This window comes from Ictalurus punctatus, chromosome 12 (assembly GCF_001660625.3).
Source record: "Ictalurus punctatus breed USDA103 chromosome 12, Coco_2.0, whole genome shotgun sequence".
Taxonomy (NCBI): Eukaryota; Metazoa; Chordata; class Actinopteri; order Siluriformes; family Ictaluridae; genus Ictalurus; species Ictalurus punctatus.
Window position 1 is genome coordinate 28,380,809 of NC_030427.2, and position 21,193 is coordinate 28,402,001.

A 21,193-nucleotide genomic window follows, 5' to 3' on the forward strand; every position below is an offset into this window, starting at 1 on the left:
CGAGTACTTGATCTGATTTGTTTATAAAACAATAAAATAGTATCAAAATGTAAAATTCACGTTCATATATTCTACATATACACCGATCAGCCATAACAATAAAACCACCTGCCTAATATGGTGTAGGTCCTGCTTGTGCCAGCAAAACAGCTCTGACTCGTCGAGTCCATGCCTCGACTCTACGAGACCTCTGAAGGCGTGGTGTGGTGTCTGGCACCAAGACGTTAGCAGCAGATCCTTTAAGTCCTGTAAGTTGCGAGGTCGGGCCTCAATGGATCAGACTTGTTTGTACAGAACGTCCCACAGACGCTGGATCGGATTGAGATCTGGGGAATTCGGAGGCCGAGTCGACACCTTGAACTCTTTGTCATGTTCCTCAAACCGTTCCTGAAGAGTTTTTGCAGTGTGTCAGGACGCGTCATCCTGCTGAAAGAAACGACTGCCACTTGTACTCGGTCTGCAGCGATGTTTAGGCGGGTGGTACGTGTAAAAGTAACATCCACATGGACCCGAGGTTTCCCAGCAGAACATTGCCCAGAGCATCACATTTCCTCCACCGGCTTTCCTTCTTCCCATAATGCATCCTGGTCCCATCTCCCATCACACACACACCCAGCCTCCAGATGATGTAAAAGAAAACGTGATTCATCAGACCAGGCCGCCTTTTTCCATTGCTCCATAATAGAGTTCTGATGCTCACATGCCCATTGTAGGTGTTTTCGGCGGTGGACAGGGGTCAGCATGGGCACTCGGACCGGTACGCAGCTCCATACGCAGCAAGCTGTGCTGAACTGTGTTCTGCAACCTTTCTATCAGAGCCAGCATTAAAGTTCACAGCAGTTTGTGCTACAGTAGCTCTTCTGTGTGACCGGACCAGACGGGATAGCCTTCGCTCCCCACACACATCGATCACCCTGTCTCCGGTTCACCGGTTCTTCATTAGACCACTTTTGGTAGGTACTAACCACTGCGTACTGAGAACACCCCCCGAGACCATTATGGAGACGCTCCGACCCAGTCGTCTAACCGTCACAATCCGGCCCTTGTCAAAGTCTCCCAGATCCTTCCGCTTGCCCGTTTTTCCTGCTTCCAACACGTCAACTTTGAGAACCGACCGTTCACTAGCTGCCTAATAAAATATATCCCACCTGTTTAAAGGTGCCATTGTAACCAGATAATCAATGTTGCTCACTTCACCTGTCAGCGGTTTTAATGTGATTTAGCATATAAATAATGATAGTACATACAGTATATTTACATATTGTGTACATTATGTTCATACTAGTAAGGTTTTTCTGACCTAAAATCCAGATTAGTAGTAGAAATTGACAGCCATGTTTTTCATCCTTTTGTGGACGCCAGTTACGATCCTTTGATTTGGAGGTTCAGGCGTCTCACACGAGTCCGTCTCTACGTTATCGCCTAGACTGTGTAGTATTAGCTGGGGATCCCTCTCTGGCTTCTCATCTTTCTCATCCAACTGTAAGTCTGGTTGTTTAGGATGAAATTTCCGGTAATAAACCAGTTTCAGTAGGACTCCTATAATGTAGATGATGATTAACATAGCAATAAGTAGGTAGGGATTAATAGGTAGTGGATCAAGACGAGCTGATTCCACAGATCTCCTCCACCACCATAATCCTAACAGGAGCATCGTGTCCACCCCTATGACCATGTGGTAGATGATTCCTCTGAGTTTCGTACTTCCTTCCACTACATTAAACCAGCTGAAGTACCAGATGAGGGCTACGGTGGCCCGGTACAGCCATTCTCCAGCGTTAGTGTCCATGAAGTCCGTCTTCTGCCACCAGGCCCAGAGGACCAGCAGCGTCCACAGGGACAGGAAGTGTGCGGCGATGTGGCAGGGCAGGACGGAGGCGAAGAGACACACACACACCACACGTGGGCCAATCAGGAACAGGTTCCACAGGAAGTAGATTACAGAGGAAGACCATCCCATCTTTTGCTTCTCAGGGACAAATGCACGCATGTTGCGATGGTAGGACAACATGGTGAAGGAGAGGGAGGAAAGAGAGCCGACGATTTTAACGACTGAAAAGAAAGAAAATAGAATAATATCAGATCGTATCCAATCTAGTCCAAGCCAAAAGGTCCAGAGAGAGACTGTATGACATTGGGGGTTTTTTCGATTTAGTTTTGTCTCACCTGTAAAGACATGGAGTTCCGGCATCTCCATGATGAGAGCCGTCATCAAGACGAGCTGTGGGGCGCTTTCAGAGAACGCCTCGAACATACGCAACATGCTGAGATCGTGATTCAGGTACACCGCGATCCCTGTGCGGCGGAGGTCGCTCTGTTTAAAACTGCGACTTGAGATCTCCATTACAGCTGCGAACCTTTAGATCAAAAGAAGGAAATGAAGTAATGTGATCATTCTAAAAAAAAAAAATCTAAATGAAGATACACATATATGGCCAAATGTATGTGGACACCTGACCATCACACCCATATGTGCTTCTTCCTCAAACTGGTGCTACATCACATGGAGGCACATGATTGTCTAGAACAGGGGTGTCCAGTCTCATCCGGAAAGGGCCGGTGCGTGTGCAGGTTTTCATTCCAACCAATCAGGAGCCACACCTGATTCCACCTGTTTAATCAGCTGGATCTTGGCTTTCAGTAGACTCAGGTGTGGCTTCTGCTTGCTTGGAATGAAAACCTGTACTCACACCAACCCTTTCCAGATAAGATTGCACACCCCTGGTCTAGAATGTCTTTACAATTTCCCTTCACTGGAACTAAGACGCGCAAATCTGTCCCCCCCGCCCTCCACACTCACAGACAACCTGAAGACACGTGAGAGTACTGAGGATGGTACCGCTTAAAAACCTTCAAATGAAGGTATCTTTAGGACCGCAATGGCTGCAAACAGTTTTGCACTCAAGTCTCCATCAGTGACCAGTTGATAACTTCATGTTAAAACTGTAATGAACTTCCTGGTTACACAATCGCACTTTTTGACCACGTAGTGCGCGGTTACAGAAGGGAACTATTTATAAGTACACTATCCGGTGTCACCCGGATGAGGACAGGTTCCCTTTTGGGGTCTGGTTCCTCTCGAGGTTTCTTCCTCATATTGTCTCAGGGAGTTTTGTTCTCACCACCGTCACCTCTGGCTCGCTCATTAGGGATAAATTTATTCAAATTTGCATCCTGAATTTGTATATATGTATGTTTCTGTAAAGCCACTTTGTGACCGATGTCCATTGTTCAAAATAAAATCGAATTGAATTGTTCCAGCATGACGATGCGCCTGTACATAGAGCGAGCTCCGTGAAGACGCGGTGTGTTAAGTGTTAAATTTGGAAGAAGGTGGAAGAACTCGAGAGTCCTGCACTGATCCCTGACCTCAACCCCACTGAACACCTTTGGGATGAACTGGAACTGGAGTCTCCTCAACATCCCAACATCAGCACCTGTCCTCATCCTCACTTACGCTCTTGTAGCTCCCCACAGCCACGCCCCAAAATCTATTGGAAAGCCTTCCCGGAAGAGCGAGTGGGGCGCGTTATAACAGTAAAGACGGAATCAATCTGGAACGGGATTTTCAGCAGGCACATACGGGTATGATGCTGATGGTCAGGTGTCCACAAACTTTTAGCCATATTGCATCTCGATTAATTATTAACGAATCATTTTTTTAAATCAATACACCAGTACATGGCTAGATCTATAAAGCGTGTGGCTTTTCTGCGTATTGGATCACATAAAAAACAGCAAACTGTACTAGGTCAGTGAATATTAACACTGTTTGTTAAACTGACACTTCTATGGCTGTTTGGGTCCAAAGGTCCAACGCCCAAGAACTGATAATACACTGCATTAATGGTTGACCTCAAGAGGTTTAGAGATAGAATTATGGACTTGGTGTTAACTGATCAAATAAAATAAAAACAGGTTACGGTAATGGACGCAGAACTTTCATCGAGCTGTATTTCTATTGCGTTTGTTTGTCGGGATCCCTCCCATTGATTTATCTCAGCTATACAGAAGGAAAACAAACCTGAGGAAGACTCCGAGCTGGCAGATGTGCACCGGAGCCAGTAAACCGTGTCTGCTGACGAATCTCTCCACTTTGGTCTCCTGGTTTTTGGAGGAATCGGAGTACCAGAGCCAGCTGAAGATCTGCAGGAGAAGCGAGGAACCGAGCAGAAGAGAGATCAGCAATCCCATGGAGAGGTATTTCTGCTCTTGGTAGAGGGACACTACGGCCCACAGGTCCAGCACCACGTCCACCAGGAAAAGCAGCAGAGACAGCACCGACAACAAGACGTCTGAGAGCAGTAAATTAAAAGGAAATCCTTCCTCCATGGCAAGACCTCGACTGTTTCCTGAGAAGCCAAGCGCAGCTTTGGGGTATGAAATGAAATCAAAACCATCTTTTGTACTTTGTGGGAGTGCACTGTGTTGCGTCACTCGCCTGCGTGTAAACTTGGGAAATGATTCAGCGGAATGTTATGGCAGGCAGTAAATCAGAACATCTGAATAAAGGAAGTGATATACAGGACTGTGCAAAAGTCCCCCCCCCCCCCCCTTTTTTCTTTCTGTTTCTTTTTTTTTCTTTTTTTTTTTTTTAAGTACAAACTACAAATAAGATGCGAGTGCGACGGTCAAAGTCTCCAGAAGAACCGTGTCTGGTTCTGTAAGATGATCCATCTTACAGATGGATCCATCTTAAAGAAGGATCCTTACAGTCCTTACTGTAAGGACCACACTTACAGCTCGTTTCATTATAAAACCGCACTGATACTACCTCGGACTTCTCTTTTTATCCGACCAAATATTGACTTTGTTTCATTTACTGTTTACCGCTCTTTACGTCTGTTTGGGTTTTGTTTTTTTTTTTAAATGTAGGCATCTTTGCATGTGCATAAAACCTTTGCACAGTCCTGTACATTTCCCACGTACAACAAGAAAATGACAGAAAGAGTGTTCACATGCATCATTTCATACACTTCACAACGAATCTGGGATTTAACAGCGGTACAAGTTGGAAAATAGAGATGGAATGTCATGTTATATGTTATATAGCCGACATTCTGTACATTTTCATGACCTCGAGTCCAGTTTAGCTGTAGAAACTCACAGCCATGTTTCTTATCCTTTTGTGAATGCCAGTTCCGAGTTGTCGAGTCGGCTCACGTGCCGAGGCACAGGCAGATTCAAGGTCCTCAATCATGTCCGTCTCAATACCGAAACGTTCTGCATCCCCTTCTGATGTCATCTGTAAGTCTGGTTGTTTAGGATGAAACTTCCAGTAATAAACCAGTTTCAGTAGGACTCCTATAATGTAGATGATGATTAACATAGCAATAAGTAGGTAGGGATTAATAGGTAGTGGATCAAGACGAGCTGATTCCACAGATCTCCTCCACCACCATAATCCTAACAGGAGCATCGTGTCCACCCCTATAACCATGTGGTAGATGATTCCTCTGAGTTTCGTACTTCCTTCCGCTACATTAAACCAGCTGAAGTACCAGATGAGGGCTACGGTGGCCCGGTACAGCCATTCTCCAGCGTTAGTGTCCATGAAGTTCGTCTTCTGCCACCAGGCCCAGAGGACCAGCAGCGTCCACAGGGACAGGAAGTGTGCGGCGATGTAGCAGGGCAGGACGGAGGCGAAGAGGGACACACACACCACACGTGGGCCAATCAGGAACAGGTTCCACAGGAAGTAGATTACAGAGGAAGACCATCCCATCTTTTGCGTCTCAGGGACGAATGCACGCATGCTGTGATGGTAGGACAACATGGTGAAGGTGAGGCCGGAAAGAGAGCCGACGATTTTAAGGACTGGGGGGGAGGAAATAATAATGTATACAATTCAAAATGTACCCAAATAAGCCAAAAGGTTCTGATATTTTTTTCTTTTTCAATGCGGATATTTTTTCTTTGCCTGACCTGTGAAGGACTGCAGCTTCGGCATCTCCATGATGAGATCCATCATCAGGACGATCTGTGGAGCGCTTTCGGAGAACGCCTCGAACAGACGCAACATGCTGAGGTCATGGGTCATGTACTTGGTGACCCCCTTTATGAAAAGGTCGCTCTGTTTCAATCTGCAGACTGAGATCTCCATTACGGCTGCAAACCTTCAAAACAAAAATAAATCCTAGTGCACTAGACACCATGCACACACTCGTTCAAACCTGCGGCGATTCAGCGTAACCATCAAGTTACTGTAACCTATCCATGAATTCAGCACATCTCAGAACAGACCTGTAGAGATAGGATTTAGACTCAGGACTCACCTGTTGCTAATTCATGACTTAAAAACAGGTTCTGTTAGTGGACCTGTATTTCGACTTTATTTATTTTATGTCGCAATTCCTCCCACAGGTTTATCTCTGCTATATAAAAAGCGCAAACCTGAGGAAGACTCCGAGCTGGCAGATGTGCACCGGAGCCAGTAAACCGTGTCTGCTGACGAATCTCTCCACTTTGGTCTCCAGGGTTATGGAGGAATCGGAGTACCAGAGCCAGCTGAAGATATGCAGGACAACCGAGGAACCGAGCAGAAGAGAGATCAACAGTCCCATGGAGAAGTATTTCCTTTCTTCATAAAGGCACTCTACGGCCCACAGGTCCAGCACCACGTCCGCCAGGAAAAAGAGCAGCGACAGCCCCGAAAACAAGACGTTTAAGAGCACTACACTGAATGGAAATCCTTCCTCCATGGCACGAGCTCGGATGTTTTCTGAGTATTCAAGCACGAGCTTGGGAACATGAAATGAAAACCAATCCAGTTTTTAATTATACCTGAGGCTGCCTGAGAGACACCTCCCTCTATTGCGTAACATCGCCGTGATTGTTGAGAATGAATCATGCGGTGGGGGGGGGGGGGGGGGGGGGGGTGGCGTCTGGGAGGGGGTGTCACAAGGTAAAAGAACTGACACACATTAAATACACACAACAACCAGACTATATTATATATAACCAGACTATGAAACTATATATTGGCATACATACTCGAGAGTGTACACATGCATTACTTTTTAAATAATCTAGGATTGAACAGCAGTAAAACTGGAAAATCACATTCATAGGTCCCGCCCACCTCCAGGAGAGGAATGTGCACGCCGATGGACGCGACAAAGGGAACAAGACAGAGCAGGAACTATTTTGACTACCCCATTATCTTTTCCCCCACACTGCTGCTGAACGCTCAAACTGGTCAGAAGGTGTTTTTCCTATAACTGCAGCTCTGACTAGTTTTGGCTGTAATTCCACTCTAAGGTTAAAAATAAATGGCGTTTAAAACGTGGTGTTGTTTTGCACAGAAAACCATGTCTCTTTTTTTTTTTTGCTCTGTTAGGAGAGGTTTGTTTGACGTTTATGGAAGAACTCTCCCTTGTCAGGGCTTTGTAACAGTCAGTAAGAGTTCCACCGAGGGAAAGTCTTCAAGTCTTTGAGGACCTGGATAAACCTGCCAGTCCATCCTGTAGTGTACAGTGCGACAACACTGTTTGGCTGCAATCTGGGCCAGGACGACTTGCCGTCACTGGCATATAGAAAATTCTAAAGGGTTCACAAACTTTCAAGCACCCCTGTAAATGTTTATATTAGCGGATGGTTTGCTAATCGCGATTGAAAGAAAAACAGAAAGCCTTTATCTGTAAAATATACTTTGCAGTATTTTCTCTGCTTATCCCAGCTTGTTACGAGGTTTCGTCTGCAATAATAGTTTATTTCTCAGTCATTTCCACTCGCAGTAGAAGTTCACCGCCATGTTCCTCGTCCTCTTGTGGACGCCACTTGTGATTCTTTGCGGTAGGGCTGAAGCTGTGAGGACCGAGTCAGAGTCTGTTTCGGGCTTCTCTCTGGAGTCCACCGTATCCGACTTCTCATCTTTCTCATCCATCTGTAAGTCTGGTTCCGGTAATAAACCAGTTCCAGTAGGACTCCTATAATGTAGATGATCAATAACATGACAATAAGTAGGTAGGGATTAATAGGCGGATTGGCACCCTGTCCAGCGTGTACCCCGACTTGTGCCCCATGCTCCCTGGGATAGGCTCCGGGTTTCCACGTGACCCTGAAAAGGATAAAGCGGTATAGAAGATGGATGGATTAATAGGCAGTTTACTACCTGGGTACTAGCTCCTCATCACCTTTAATATGTTGTAGTAGAGATAATCAAATTCATCCGGAGGGAGGAGAGTAGCATGCTAGACAGGTTTCTTCAGTGTTTATTTCTTATGCCAAGATATGTGTGCTTTGTCATATAGGCCTACCTCTGAGCTAAAGACAAACCACGATTAACTTGCAGCTTGCTAAAGGCAGCCATGGCCTGGCAACAAGACAAAAAAAAAATAACTAAAAACTAATCACAACCCCGAGGAAGACTCCAAGCTGCAGGATGTGCACCAGAGCGAGTAATCCATGTCTGTTCATAAACCTCTCTACTTTGGTGTCCAGTTTTTTAGAGGAATCGGAGTACCAGAGCCAGCTAAAGATCTGCAGTAGCACTGAGGAACTGAGGATTAGGAATAAAAACACCCCCATGGAGATGTATTTCTGGTCCTGATAAAAAGATACCACTGTCCACACGTTCGCTGCCACGTTCCAGAAGAAAAGAAGCAAGGACAGCAAAGACGCGAGGACGTCTGAGACGCCGGACCAAAAAGAAAAGTCGTTCTTCATGGCATGAGCTCGGATCAAGCCCTGTCGAGACCGTAGCTGAAATGTTCTGAAAAGAAACGAGCCTTGGGTTTGAGTGCGATGCAAAATCTAATGGACTTCTGAAAAGCGTACGCGCCATTTACACCTCGTCTAAACGCTCCTGTTTGATGCCACACCCCTTTCTTTAGAACCACTACTGTTTGCTGTTCTCCGTAGTGATTGAAAGGAATTCAGTGGCATGCGGAAAAGACAAAAGAAACGTAATCATACTGACCATTCTTCGTTGCTGGTGTCGTAGAGTCAAGAGCACACCATTTGTATCGTTAATATTTAGATTTTGCATATAAAGCTGCATATATTGGGCGTTTAAAGTTTTACTCAAGCAGCGATACATGTTTCCAGGTGTGTCCTCAGTGCAGGACACTCGAGTTCTTCCACTCCAGCCTTGGCAAACCTTGTCCTCATGGAGCTCACTTTGTGCACATGGGCACTGGGGTCTCTTAGGTCCGGTGAAGGGAAATTGTAATTCTACAACATACAGAAACATTCTATGAAATCATTTGCATCCAATTTTGTGTATCGGTTTGGGGACGAATCACATAATGGTGTGATGGTCAGGTGTCCACATACATTTGGCCATACATACAACCTAATCCCATTGAAGGATTCGTACTAAATTGCTATGTAACATGCAAAGGAAATGTGGTACCCTAACCCTAACCTTAAACTTTCAGAACTTATAAATACGAATTAGCTGAATGCTAATGAATTTGCACGCATGAGACTTTGTTGACAGTGATGAATAAAACCTAATACTTATAAATAGATGGTCAATCACGCTATTAACGTTGCGCAATGCATTATATCATGAGGCGTTGATGGCATAATAAGAGTGATGTTGGGAAGTGAGAATTTGATGTTGGTCCAGATTGGAATTCTCAAAACAAAAATACAGGGATGAGCTACAAAAGATCTGGAACCAAGATTAAGCTCTACCAAAGTGATGGAAAGACCAAAGTTTTGAGAAAGAAAGGCAAAACATACAAGCTCATCTGCCAAGCGTGGTGGAGGTAGTGTCATGGCTGGGGCTTGTATGGATGCTCCTGGAACATTCTCACTAATCTTTACTGATGATGGAACTCGTGATGGCAGCAGAATGAATTCAGAAGTCTACATGAACACTTTGGTTTCCGCTTTACAGAGAAATGCAGCCAATCTGATTGGGAGGAACTTCATCATGCAGCAAGAAAATGACTGAAAACACACTGCCAACTCAGCAAAGGACTTCATCAGGACGGCAAAAAGTGGAAGAAATAGGTCAAAAGTGGTCAGGTCGATCACCAGACCTTGACTCAATTAATCAGCATTTCACCTCCTAAAGAGGAAACTGCCCCGTGACCCGGTAGGATAAGCGGTATAGAAAATGGATGGATGGATGGAAGAGGAAACCGACGGGAGAACCCTCCCCCAAAACAAACACCAGCTGACAGAAGCTGTGTTACGAACCTAGAAAAGCATCACAAAAGAAGAACGCAACAGTTTGGTGATGTCAATGAGTCGCAGGCTTGATGCAGTTATTGCAACGGACACGCAAACAAATATTAAGCCTTATTTACTTTGACACACTCTGTTCCATTACTTTTGCTCACTTAAAAATGGGATGATCGGTCACCAAAGGTACCATGTTCTAAGCTGTTTAACACATCTAGATGTAAAATTCCATCTTTATATTCATCTCAAACCGTTCAGCAAGAACAAAAGACCCGGCCTTGACGTTTTCATACTTAAACGTGTAACTTCTTCAAGTTTATTTCTCATGTGCACAGAACGTCAGCGATGACTGTACTCTGAAACGCTTGTCGTGAGGCTCGTTCTCTGCACTCAGAGTTGACCGGAATGAGCGAGCACATTTACGACACGAGACACTTAAGGGATCATGTGTGTGTTGACCTGCTGCAAGCGTGTGACGCAACGCTCGACGCTCTTCTTGGAACCTGGATTCGCTCAAACCATGTCGATTACAGAAGCTTAAGAAGCTTCCGCGTGTATATATATTTTTCTAAACAGTCACGGATATGCGCCAATCTGACTACAGCTGACCTTCGCTAAAGATATTGCCTCACTTCTGCGTTCTGTCTATTGTTTACGGACCTCGCGGAGTCTAGTCCTCCTCCACGTGCTTCCTGCAGGGAATAGCGTCAGCAGGAACTTAAGACTGGCAGGTGAAGCGGAAATTCTGAGACAAAAGAGCACATTGAACTAGAAATGGTGTATAAAAGGATTTTAATAAATTAAACAGGGTGGACATTTTATTTTTTAAATAATCAAGATTCACATAAATCGTATAATTTAAAAAAAAAAATGGATTTAGTCGTAAACAAACAACATCATAAAAAAATCAACAAGATTGGAAAAGGTTTTAAGAATTCAATCGTTTCCGTTATTCTTACACACAGGACGTTAAATATAACGGACAAAAGCGTACATCGTTCGACGTATTCACCATGGTTAAAATATATTAAAATTCCGTGTAACATACCACAGCGTTGCTGAATTCTCAAATCTGATTGGTCAACAAGTGTTGATTTGTTAGCTATAACAGCAGTTCGGATAATAATCCAGATCACAGGTCTATATTAATGCGCTCGAGTGTCCTGAACAGAGCCCTGACCGCAACCCCACTAACACCTTTGGGATGAACTGGAACTGGAGTCTCCTCGATATCCCAACATCAGCACCTGTCCTCATCCTCACTTACGCTCTTGTAGCTGAATGATCACAGATCCCCACAGCCACGCCCCGAAATCTAGTGTAAAGCCTTCCCGGAAGAGAGAATGGAGCGTGTTATAACAGCGAAGTGGAAATAAAATTGGTATGGGATGTATCAACAAAAAAACAAACGAAAAACTATATTCATCTTCACTAAATGTTTTATTCCAGTCAGGGCCATGGTGGATCTGGAGCTTATCCTGGGAACGCTGGGAATTAGGCAGGAATACACCAGTCCATCACAGGGCACCATGTAGAGACGCATTCAAATTCTCATTCGCACCTAGAGGCAAAATTTGCCTAGCCAGTCAACCTCTCAAGCATTTTTGGGAAACGAGATGAAACAAGAGAACACTGTGGAAAGTCTCCTGGATGCAAAGCGAACGTGACACTTCACACAGAGTGTAACCCAAGCTCAGGATCGAAGTGGGGATCCTGGAGCTGTGAGGCAGCCACCCATGAACTACATCTAATTGTTTATATTAGCGGATGGTTTGCTAATCGCGTTTGAAAGAAAAACAGAAAGCCTTTATCTGTAATGTATTCTTTACAGTACAGTGAAAGTATTTTCTTTGCTTATCCCAGCTTGTTACGAGGTTTCGTCTGAAATAATAGTTTATTTCTCAGTCATTTTCACTCGCAGTAGAAGTTCACCGCCATGTTCCTCGTCCTCTTGTGGACGCCGCTTGTGATTCTTTGAGGTAGGGCTGAAGCTGTGAGGACCAAGTCAGAGTCTTCAGGCTTCTCTCCACCGTCCACCGTATCATTACATGGTGCCTGTGGATTCATCTCTGACTTCTCATCTTTCTCATCCAACTGTAAGTCTGGTTGTTTAGAATGAAACTTCTGGTAATAAACCAGTTTCAGTAGGACTCCTATAATGTAGATGATGATTAACATAGCAATAAGTAGGTAGGGATTAATAGGTAGTGGATCAAGACGAGCTGATTCCACAGATCTCCTCCACCACCATAATCCTAACAGGAGCATCGTGTCCACCCCTATAACCATGTGGTAGATGATTCCTCTGAGTTTCGGACTTCTACTCGCTACATTAAACCAGCTGAAGTACCAGATGAGGGCTACGGTGGCCCGGTACAGCCATTCTCCAGCGTTAGTGTCCATGAAGTCCGTCTTCTGCCACCAGGCCCAGAGGACCAGCAGCGTCCACAGGGACAGGAAGTGTGCGGCGATGTGGCAGGGCAGGACGGAGGCGAAGAGGGACACACACACCACACGTGGGCCAATCAGGAACAGGTTCCACAGGAAGTAGATTACAGAGGAAGACCATCCCATCTTTTCCTTCTTAGGGGCGTATGCACACATGTTGCGATGGTAGGACAACATGGTGAAGGAGAGGGAGGAAAGAGAGCCGACGATTTTAACGACTGAAAAGAATTGTAATACTGGATGATTATTATTATTCAGTATGAAAAAGTGAACAGACAAAGTTTAAAATTCAAATGTTCCTTCTGACCTGTAAAGAACTGAAAGTCCTGCATCTGGATGATGTTGGTCACTATTAGGACGAGCTGTGGAGCACTTTCAGAGAACGCCTGGAACAGACCGAGAGTGCTGAGATCTGAATTTAGACTCTCAGTGACCCAGTTTTGGGAAGTGTCCTTCCGTTCAAAGCTGCTGATTGAAAGTTCCAACATACCTAAACACCTACAGGACAAAAACAAATAAATAAATAGACCGACAGAGAGAGAGGGAGAGAGAGTGGCATGAGTTTGAATACCAAAGGCGTCACACCCATCCGTGCGCAGGAGCCACGGGTGGGAGGGGCATACCCTTTCTCCCCTGTCAATCACCAGGACACTAGACAATTCTATGAGCTCATGTATGCGGAAGACAGTTGATAGCACTTTCCGCCCAGAGTGCTACACTGGCCTGAGATGCAGCACGAGCAGCAGTTTTAAACAGATGTTTTTGTTTGGCTTCACGTGTCTCAGAGGAAGCACATGTCCTGTATGACAGGGGAGACCTGGTGTGTGGGTGGGAATTGGCAGGTGACCAAATTGGGAAGGAAATAATGAAAAACAAAAACATTTTTTTTTAAAAAAAGTAAAGAATAAAACACTCTGGGACATGTCATATTTATAGATTCTACCTACAGGCAAACTGGCGTTGGCCCAGAGTCTATTTCTGGTGGCTGTATCGGCTTTCCCTGTACAACATTGTGCCAAAATTCCATTAAAGGAGCCATAAAACCGCCATGCCAATGTTGGTCCAAAGGAATGGCTGATGTTGACCCCGTTTACTACAGGGGTACTAGCTCTTCATCCCCTTTAATATGTTGTAGCAGAAGTATTCAAGTTCAGCCACGTTCTGACTCATAAAGAGGTGGGGAGGAGAGAAGCATGCTAGACAGGTTTCGTCAGTGTATGCATGCATTGCCGAGCTCTGACCTAACGACAAAATATGCTGTAGCAAATCTGCAGTTAACACAGATTATTGTCCTGTTACAGCACTTGACTAAAAAAACCTAGATAGATATAATAAAAAGTCATCTAGATATTAACTAAAGACAACCCTCACTAATATACAGCAATTTAACAATCAGAAAGAAAGAATTTTTTAAAAAAGTTCATACAAAATAAAAGAGTTTTAGCACATGATTAACCTGCAGCCATGGCCAGACAACAACAACAACAACAACAATTAATCACAAACCTGAGGAAGACTCCAAGCTGCAGGATGTGCACCAGAGCGAGTAATCCATGTCTGTTCATAAACCTCTCTACTTTGGTGTCCAGTTTTTTAGAGGAATCGGAGTACCAGAGCCAGCTAAAGATCTGCAGTAGCACTGAGGAACTGAGGATTAGGAATAAAAACACCCCCATGGAGATGTATTTCTGGTCCTGATAAAAAGATATCACTGTCCACACGTTCGCTGCCACGTTCCAGAAGAAAAGAAGCAAGGACAGCAAAGACGCGAGGACGTCTGAGACGCCGGACCAAAAAGAAAAGTCGTTCTTCATGGCATGAGCTCGGATCAAGCCCTGTCGAGACCGTAGCTGAAATGTTCTGAAAAGAAACGAGCCTTGGGTTTGAGTGCGATGCAAGACTAAACAGGCTTCTGAAAAGCATACGCGCCATTTACACCTCGTCTAAACGCTCCTGTTTGATGCCACACCCCTTTCTTTAGAACCACTACTGTTTGCTGTTCTCCGTAGTGATTGAAAGGAATACAATGGCTTCCGGAAAAACTAAATGAAACATGTAATCGTACACTCTCAGAAAGGGTACTGACTAGTCTTCGTCGCTGGTGTGGTAGAGTCAAGAGCACACCACTTGTATCTTTTGTGTTTAGATTTTGCCCATAAAGGCGCATATATTGGGCTTTTAAAGTTTTTCTCAAACAGGTCTATAACACATTTTGTATCAGACCTCCCAATCTGTAGGGGAGCAAAAATACTGGAGCACGTGACTGCCAGGTGTTTCTTGTTAGATTGATTAAACAATCAATATTAAATAGCTCTGAACATCTACTCTTGGTTTTAGCCTTCAGTTTCACCTCTGTAGACTGCATTTGTTGTTTAAAAAAAAAAAAAAAAAAAAAAAAGATAAACCAACATGAATTCAATGCAATTCAGGTCAATTTTATTTGTATAGCGTTTTTAACAATGGGCATTGTCCCAATTCAGCTTTACAGAAATATGTCAATTCAGGATATATATATTTAAATGTATGAATTTAAATGAAACATGGTGGAGGTCGTGTCATGGCTGGGGCTTGCATGGCTGCTTCTGGAACATTCTCACTAATCTTTATTGATGATGGAACTCATGATGGGAGCAGCAGAATGAATAGCAAAGTGATTCAATGTTGAAATTCCATCAGAATCATCATTTTGGTTGAGGTTGGATATTCAGTGCTAAATAATATCGAATCGTTGTTGATAAGTCATTGCTTTTCAGTGTTGAAAAGACAAAGAGATTTGGTCAGCTTCATTTCCCCACTGGCGGGGCTTAGATTTAATGTCAATCTAATCGTCCCCTCATTCAACACAACGCATATCACCTGACCTCAGTGGGTTCTTTGGTGGTCCAGTGGCTAAGGCTCCTATGCTCTCACTGCCATGGTTTGGGTTCAGTTCTTGGGTGGGTACCCAATGCCGATCCCAAGCCCGGATAAAATGGGAGGGTTGCATCAAGATCAACACCATCGTTGATTCAATGATAGTTTGGTTGATGCAACATTGATTCAGTGTTGATTCAGTGTTGATTCAGTGTTGGTCTGCTATCTGGGATGTGACCTCCATGTGGTCTCTTCCTGAGTTTCTGTGTTTGACCCTTGCCCTTGCTTTGGCTCAGATTTTGGATTCTGTCTTGGGTTTTGTAAATGGATTCTCCTGAGTCGTGTCAGTTGCATCAGTTGATTAGGCTTGGGCAATTTGGTGAGACTCATGGAGAGGAGGCCATCTCTTACCAAAGGTTCCAGTCTCATAACTGTGTTATCTATGACCCTCCCCTGACTATAAGGAAAAAGGCAGGTGCTTAATTGACCTCTTTTTGGAGCAGTAGACTAAGGCCTGATTTTGCTCTACAGCTCTGCAGACCTTTGACACCGCTTACAACAGGCGAAATGAAATCTAAATAAGGTGACTTTTTTAAGAGAAATAAGGAGATCGATTTTGATTCTTCTCCCTAATCTTCTGCAAAAGGGAAAATGTAACTGAACCATGAGGCTCGGGTTCACCAATCAGAGGAAGTGATCTCAAGACAGATATTATCTTCACAACAGGAAGTGGAGTTTTCAGTGTGAGACTCTGTTTAGCAGGATCAGCTGACGTCTCATCTTGTCTCACGAGTGTCCCCGTGGTCTGAGCTGATTGTGTCGTGATCGAGCACGTCGCCGACATGAGACTCCGGCACTCAGGGCATCATGTGTGTGTTGACCTGCTGCATAACGAACGGCTGATTTCGTCTTGCTTCGAGGCGCGTTCTATCCATGAATCCGACACAGAGGGACACGTTCAGCTCTCTTTCAAACGTCACGATAAGGTTTCATTTTTTTTGGCACCCACATCAGGTTTTTGGATGTTTGTGGAACCAAACGCAACAGCACCACCAACAGTCGTAAGTAAACTAGACAGACGGGTATAAAACAACACCATGCAAAAGTCTTACACGGAGTTTTCGAGATAATAATTCAACATTTCATCATGCAATCTTTTTTCTTCTTCTTCTTTCGGGCCCGGCACAAATTTGCTTCCACGGATATATATATAGAGGCTGCGTAGAAAGTGTTAAATCGGGACTGTTTGCTTTAAACAAACAAAGAAAGAAAGAAAACATCGAGCACACACTGTAAAATTTTCCGTGACACGTGACGCTAGGAGATATGCGAAGTTATACATTAACAACATGTTCTCGGTTCTTGTGTGTAAGCATGTTCATAAACTCCAGTTGAGCCTTGCTTCCCAAAAAGATTTTTCCTCCCAAAAATAATTATGGATTTGTGAAGATATTTTTAAAAAAAAGTCTGTCAGTCCAGAAAAGCAGCCAGCTTGTAGAGAGGTTAGGATACAATAAGAAAAAAAAAAAAAAAAAACGTTTTCTGATAACTGTAATAGCACTTTTAGTGGGATTATTTTTTTTATATACTATTTTGACTGGTTCACCTTGAGTTTGTGTTTTATTGCGATTGCTGTTTATGATGTACACGATCTGTAGGAGCACAAAAGAAGGGTAATCTTTGGGATGGGGGAAAATAAGACAAGGAAAAACCAAAAGGTCTAACACACCCTAAATGTCTGGTATAGGTCTAGTTCTAGACTCGTTGCAATAGAAATTATCAACCATTTTTCTTCTTCTCTCTTGGACACCAGTACTTTGGGGCAGAACTAGACTTCTGTCATATTCAGGTACAGTTGTGAATTTAGATATCTCAGTGACTACTCTCATACCTTCAGAATTTATCACTTCTTCACGTATCTCAATATGATGTGGGAGTTCGATGTCTTTTAGGAAAACTAATAACTTCTCTGTTTTCTTGTCTAACGGTAAACCTTGATCTGGATTAAACTTCCAGTAATAAACCAGTTTCAGTAGGACTCCTATAATGTAGATGATGATTAACATAGCAATAAGTAGGTAGGGATTAATAAGTAGTGGACCAAGACGAGCTGATTCCACAGATCTCCTCCACCACCATAATCCTAACAGGAGCATCGTGTCCACCCCTATGACCATGTGGTAGATGATTCCTCTGAGTTTCGGACTGTCTTTTGCTACATTAAACCAGCTGAAGTACCAGATGAGGGCTACGGTGGCCCGGTACAGCCATTCTCCAGCGTTAGTGTCCATGTAGTCCGTCTTCTGCCACCAGGCCCAGAGGACCAGCAGCATCCACAGGGACAGGAAGTGTGCGGCGATGTAGCAGGGCAGGACGGAGGCGAAGAGGGACACACACACCACACGTGGGCCAATCAGGAACAGGTTCCACAGGAAGTAGAGGACAGTAGGTAAAGAAAAGCATCCTATCTTAAGCTCCTTGGAGACACGCTCACGCATATTGCGATGGAAGGACAACATGGACAACGCCATGCAGCTAAGAGAGGCGATGATTTTAACAACTGAAAAGACAAACAATGTTTTATTAACTCTGTAAAATGTCTGGACTGAGAGAGTGTAAGGCAGCTTCTTAATTGATTGATTTATTTTTGTCTGACCTGTGAAGAGGTGCAGCTCTGGCGTCTGCATAATGAGAACCGTCATCAGGACGATCTGTGGAACACTTTCGGTGAACATCTCGAACATCTTCAGCATGCTGAAGTCATCGATCGAGTCCAGGGTGACCTTCGTCTTGTGTTTCAAGTTGTGGATTGAGACATCCACCACATCTAAAATTCTACACAATAATAGTACACGATAATAATAATAAATCATCGTCATCATCTTCATCATCATCATCCTCAGTGGTAGTGCTGTTGCCTCACAGCTCGTTCCTGAGCTCAAGTTACTATCTGAATTTCAAATGTTCTCCCCCGTGTTCACGTTTCCTCTAGGCTCACTGGTATTCTCCTACCTTCCACCATGGCAGGATGTGTCCCTAAGTGTAAATGAGTGTGTGAAAGTGTGTGTGCTGCAATGGACTGGCATCTCATCCCACCTAAACAAGTATCTGAGGAGAAATTTGTTTGAAATTCATTCACTCATCTTCACTTCATCTTGGTCAGGGTTGCCATTGATCCGGTGCCAATCCCGGGAACATTGTGAGCGATGTGGGAGAATTCACCCCAGATAGGATGCTTGACCATCGCACACACACACACACACACACACACACATTCAGACCTAGGGGTAATTTAGCATAGCCACTTCACCTACCAGGAGAAAACCCACACAAAAACAAGAACATCATATGAAACTCAAACCAGACAGTAACCTGAGCTCGGTCGATTTTTTTTAAACCTAACTATACGTTCAGATTGATCTCGGCTATCTAAGATAAACCACAAACCTGAGGAAGACTCCAAGCTGCAAGATGTGCACCACGGGGAGTAACTTGTGCTCCATGATGAAACGCTCTACTCTGGCCTCAGGGTGATCAGTGTACCAAAGCCAGCTGAAGATCTGCAGGAGAACCGAGGAGGCGAGCAGAATAAATATCATCAATCCCATGGGGATGTATTTCTCTTCTTCATAGAGGGACACTATGGTCCACAGGTCCCCCACCACATCAAAAATGAAAATGAGTGGAGACAGCAAAGAAAAGATGTCCAGGTAAGAACAACAACTGCTTTTCTCCATGAGTGCAGCTCACACACAGGCTTCCTAGATGCATAGTGACAGCAGATCGTTTAACAGTCTTTTAAACCCGTCCCAAACACCCCTTCGGGGCACCGGTTGATTGGCACAGGACAGGTTGTTCGGGTGTTTTTTCTTATCTGTTCTCCAATCCTCTTCATCGAGGAGTAAATGACTAAGTGTAATAAATTATTTTGCGGTTTACACTGAACTTCTGACTAAAAGCAAATTGGCAGAAAGAATATATCTGACGATGGCATTCCCAGAAATGCTAGTTCACTAAGCGTAAGACTGATGGGCAGGATTGTGCCCTTAAGCTTTTACCTTGAATGTTGATGACACATTCTATAGAATTACTCCAGTACATTGCAAAAGGAAAGTGTTTGTGTGTCCCCCGGGTGCTCCGGTTTCCTCCCCCAGTCCAAAGACATGCATGGTAGGTTGATTGGCGTGTCCAAAGTGTCCATAGTGTATGAATGGATGTGTGAATGTGTATGTGATTGTGCCCTGCGATGGACTGGCACCCTGTCCAGGGTGTACCCCGCCTTGTGCCCCATGCTCCCTGGGATAGGCTCCGGGTTCCCCGTGACCCTGAAGAAAGGATAAGCGCTATAGAAGATGGATGGATGGATTTTTCAGAAGAAGCTTAATGAATAAAACCATGACAGATTGAAATGCCTAAATGTCATAGGGTGAAATTTATTTGGGGGGGGAGCAGCCCACAACAGAACACATACACACACACACACACACACACACACACACACACACACACACACACACACACACACTTCCTCTGGTGGTATTTAAACAGGCACCATGAGACCGACAATGCAAAAATTAATAAATAAATAAATAAATAAACCCACACAAGTGAACTGTGCAATTATTTTACTATTCCAGATGCTGTGCAATGCATTACATTTATATCAGCCACCCTTATAAATGGCTCCTCGTGGTTCTCTCTTAACATTAAGGTCTTCCTTGCGAGCCTGCATTTCTAGTTTATAATTTATTTTCATATTTGCTCTATATCTCTATTTTATATATAGTTATACTGCTTGAAAAACGGTTTACTGTACTTCCTACTTCATAATATCATTATACTGTCCCACATATCCTATTATTCTGTTTTTTATAAAGAGTATTCTATTATTAGAAGATATTACCTTAATACTCCTTTTTATTATTCTTATAAAGTTATAATGTTATGTGAGAGAGAGAGAGAGAGAGAGAGAGAGAGAGTGTGTGTGTTATGTCTACATGCCCGCCCTTGACTGTACGAGAGTGTGTGTGTGTGTGTGTGTGTGTGTGTGTGTGTGTGTGTTAGCACTCCTCAGCTCGTATACTTCTTTTTGACTAATAAACCATAGTGTATTACTCTTAAAGATCTAAGATCTTTAAAGTGTGAATCCAATTCAATATTCAATATCAGTCAATATCCGCCTCACACCGCTTCTGCGTGTCTCGGTGCCCGTCTTTTCTTCTTCTCCCCTTTACTGGATACTAGGTCTCCCTCATGTTTATTTTATGACATTTTTATCCACAACGAGGTATAGTGCGTCGTCTGGTGAAATATCAAAATGGACACGATTCCAGACATGCATTCAAAAAGCACTGATTTTTATTTTAAAAAAGGGACTTGAAATGAAGGATTGGTTGAAATAGTACAGCGCCCATAACATGACCCTGACCCAATACAGCGAGAAAGATTTCTCGATTCTTAGTGCTTCTATAGTGCTTTATTCTGGACTAAACCCGACTGATAATTCATCTGTAAAGTGGTCTGGTACAGGATTACACATGTGCTGATTATTGGGTACTCCATATGCAAGGAATTAAACAATAGAGGGCATGCTGTTACGGGAAAATAAATCAATAACCAGCATGTCCTGAAGTCTTTTATTCCTCTTATACAACAAGTTTGCCAAACACCCCTTCGGGGCACCGGTTGATTGGCACAGGACAGGTTGTTCGGGTGTTTTTTCTTATCTGTTCTCCAATCCTCTTCATCGAGGAGT

The 21,193-nt window shown here is 43.9% G+C and overlaps 4 protein-coding genes and 1 long non-coding RNA gene across 6 annotated transcripts; 1 reads left to right on the forward strand and 4 right to left on the reverse strand.

The window, feature by feature from the left end:
- Positions 1-7: 7 nt before the first annotated feature.
- On the reverse strand, positions 8-4,558 carry LOC108272940 (XK-related protein 8). Its single transcript, XM_017481825.3, has 3 exons — positions 4,025-4,558; positions 2,167-2,357; positions 8-2,052 (listed from the first exon to the last, which is right to left on the reverse strand). The coding sequence occupies exons 1-3, from the start codon at positions 4,330-4,332 to the stop codon at positions 1,313-1,315; spliced, it is 1,239 nt and encodes a 412-aa protein (XP_017337314.1). The 5' UTR covers positions 4,333-4,558; the 3' UTR covers positions 8-1,312.
- On the forward strand, positions 4,245-7,308 carry LOC128634075 (uncharacterized). The gene is made up of 2 exons (XR_008397257.1): positions 4,245-4,377; positions 6,364-7,308. It is a non-coding gene; the product is annotated as an uncharacterized LOC128634075 (long non-coding RNA).
- Positions 4,750-6,701, reverse strand: LOC108272941 (XK-related protein 8). Its single transcript, XM_017481826.3, has 3 exons — positions 6,394-6,701; positions 5,926-6,116; positions 4,750-5,817 (listed from the first exon to the last, which is right to left on the reverse strand). Exons 1-3 carry the CDS (start codon positions 6,699-6,701, stop codon positions 5,090-5,092), a joined length of 1,227 nt encoding a protein of 408 aa, XP_017337315.1. The 3' UTR covers positions 4,750-5,089.
- A 3,604-nt stretch (positions 7,309-10,912) lies between the features above and the next one.
- Positions 10,913-14,579, reverse strand: LOC108272938 (XK-related protein 8). Its single transcript, XM_017481823.3, has 3 exons — positions 14,092-14,579; positions 12,893-13,083; positions 10,913-12,803 (listed from the first exon to the last, which is right to left on the reverse strand). The coding sequence occupies exons 1-3, from the start codon at positions 14,397-14,399 to the stop codon at positions 12,049-12,051; spliced, it is 1,254 nt and encodes a 417-aa protein (XP_017337312.1). The 5' UTR covers positions 14,400-14,579; the 3' UTR covers positions 10,913-12,048.
- A 420-nt stretch (positions 14,580-14,999) lies between these two features.
- LOC128628650 (XK-related protein 8) lies at positions 15,000-19,256 on the reverse strand. Of its 2 annotated transcripts, XM_047158820.2 has the most exons (3): positions 18,886-19,256; positions 18,095-18,273; positions 15,000-17,998 (listed from the first exon to the last, which is right to left on the reverse strand). In XM_047158820.2, exons 1-3 carry the CDS (start codon positions 19,173-19,175, stop codon positions 17,169-17,171), a joined length of 1,299 nt encoding a protein of 432 aa, XP_047014776.1. In that variant the 5' UTR covers positions 19,176-19,256; the 3' UTR covers positions 15,000-17,168. The 2 variants fall into 2 exon arrangements, with proteins under 2 accessions (XP_047014776.1, XP_047014775.1); XM_047158819.2 differs by having other exon boundaries at positions 15,000-18,273.
- Between the last annotated feature and the right edge of the window lie 1,937 nt (positions 19,257-21,193).

Bases quoted from the DNA above. Each gene is read 5' to 3' on its own strand.
- LOC108272940 (XM_017481825.3), bottom strand. From the start codon at position 4,332: ATGGAGGAAGGATTTCCTTTTAATTTACTGCTCTCAGACGTCTTGTTG. The intron at 2,358-4,024 runs GTTTGTTTTCCT...TTTGATCTAAAG, and splicing joins CAGCTCGGAGTCTTCCTCAG to GTTCGCAGCTGTAATGGAGA. The intron at 2,053-2,166 runs GTGAGACAAAAC...CTTTCTTTTCAG, and splicing joins GGAACTCCATGTCTTTACAG to TCGTTAAAATCGTCGGCTCT.
- LOC108272941 (XM_017481826.3), bottom strand. From the start codon at position 6,701: ATGGAGGAAGGATTTCCATTCAGTGTAGTGCTCTTAAACGTCTTGTTT. The intron at 6,117-6,393 runs GTTTGCGCTTTT...TTTGTTTTGAAG, and splicing joins CAGCTCGGAGTCTTCCTCAG to GTTTGCAGCCGTAATGGAGA. The intron at 5,818-5,925 runs GTCAGGCAAAGA...CCTCCCCCCCAG, and splicing joins GAAGCTGCAGTCCTTCACAG to TCCTTAAAATCGTCGGCTCT.
- LOC108272938 (XM_017481823.3), bottom strand. From the start codon at position 14,399: ATGAAGAACGACTTTTCTTTTTGGTCCGGCGTCTCAGACGTCCTCGCG. The intron at 13,084-14,091 runs GTTTGTGATTAA...TTTGTCCTGTAG, and splicing joins CAGCTTGGAGTCTTCCTCAG to GTGTTTAGGTATGTTGGAAC. The intron at 12,804-12,892 runs GTCAGAAGGAAC...AATTCTTTTCAG, and splicing joins GGACTTTCAGTTCTTTACAG to TCGTTAAAATCGTCGGCTCT.
- LOC128628650 (XM_047158819.2), bottom strand. From the start codon at position 19,175: ATGGAGAAAAGCAGTTGTTGTTCTTACCTGGACATCTTTTCTTTGCTG. The intron at 18,274-18,885 runs GTTTGTGGTTTA...ATTATTGTGTAG, and splicing joins CAGCTTGGAGTCTTCCTCAG to AATTTTAGATGTGGTGGATG.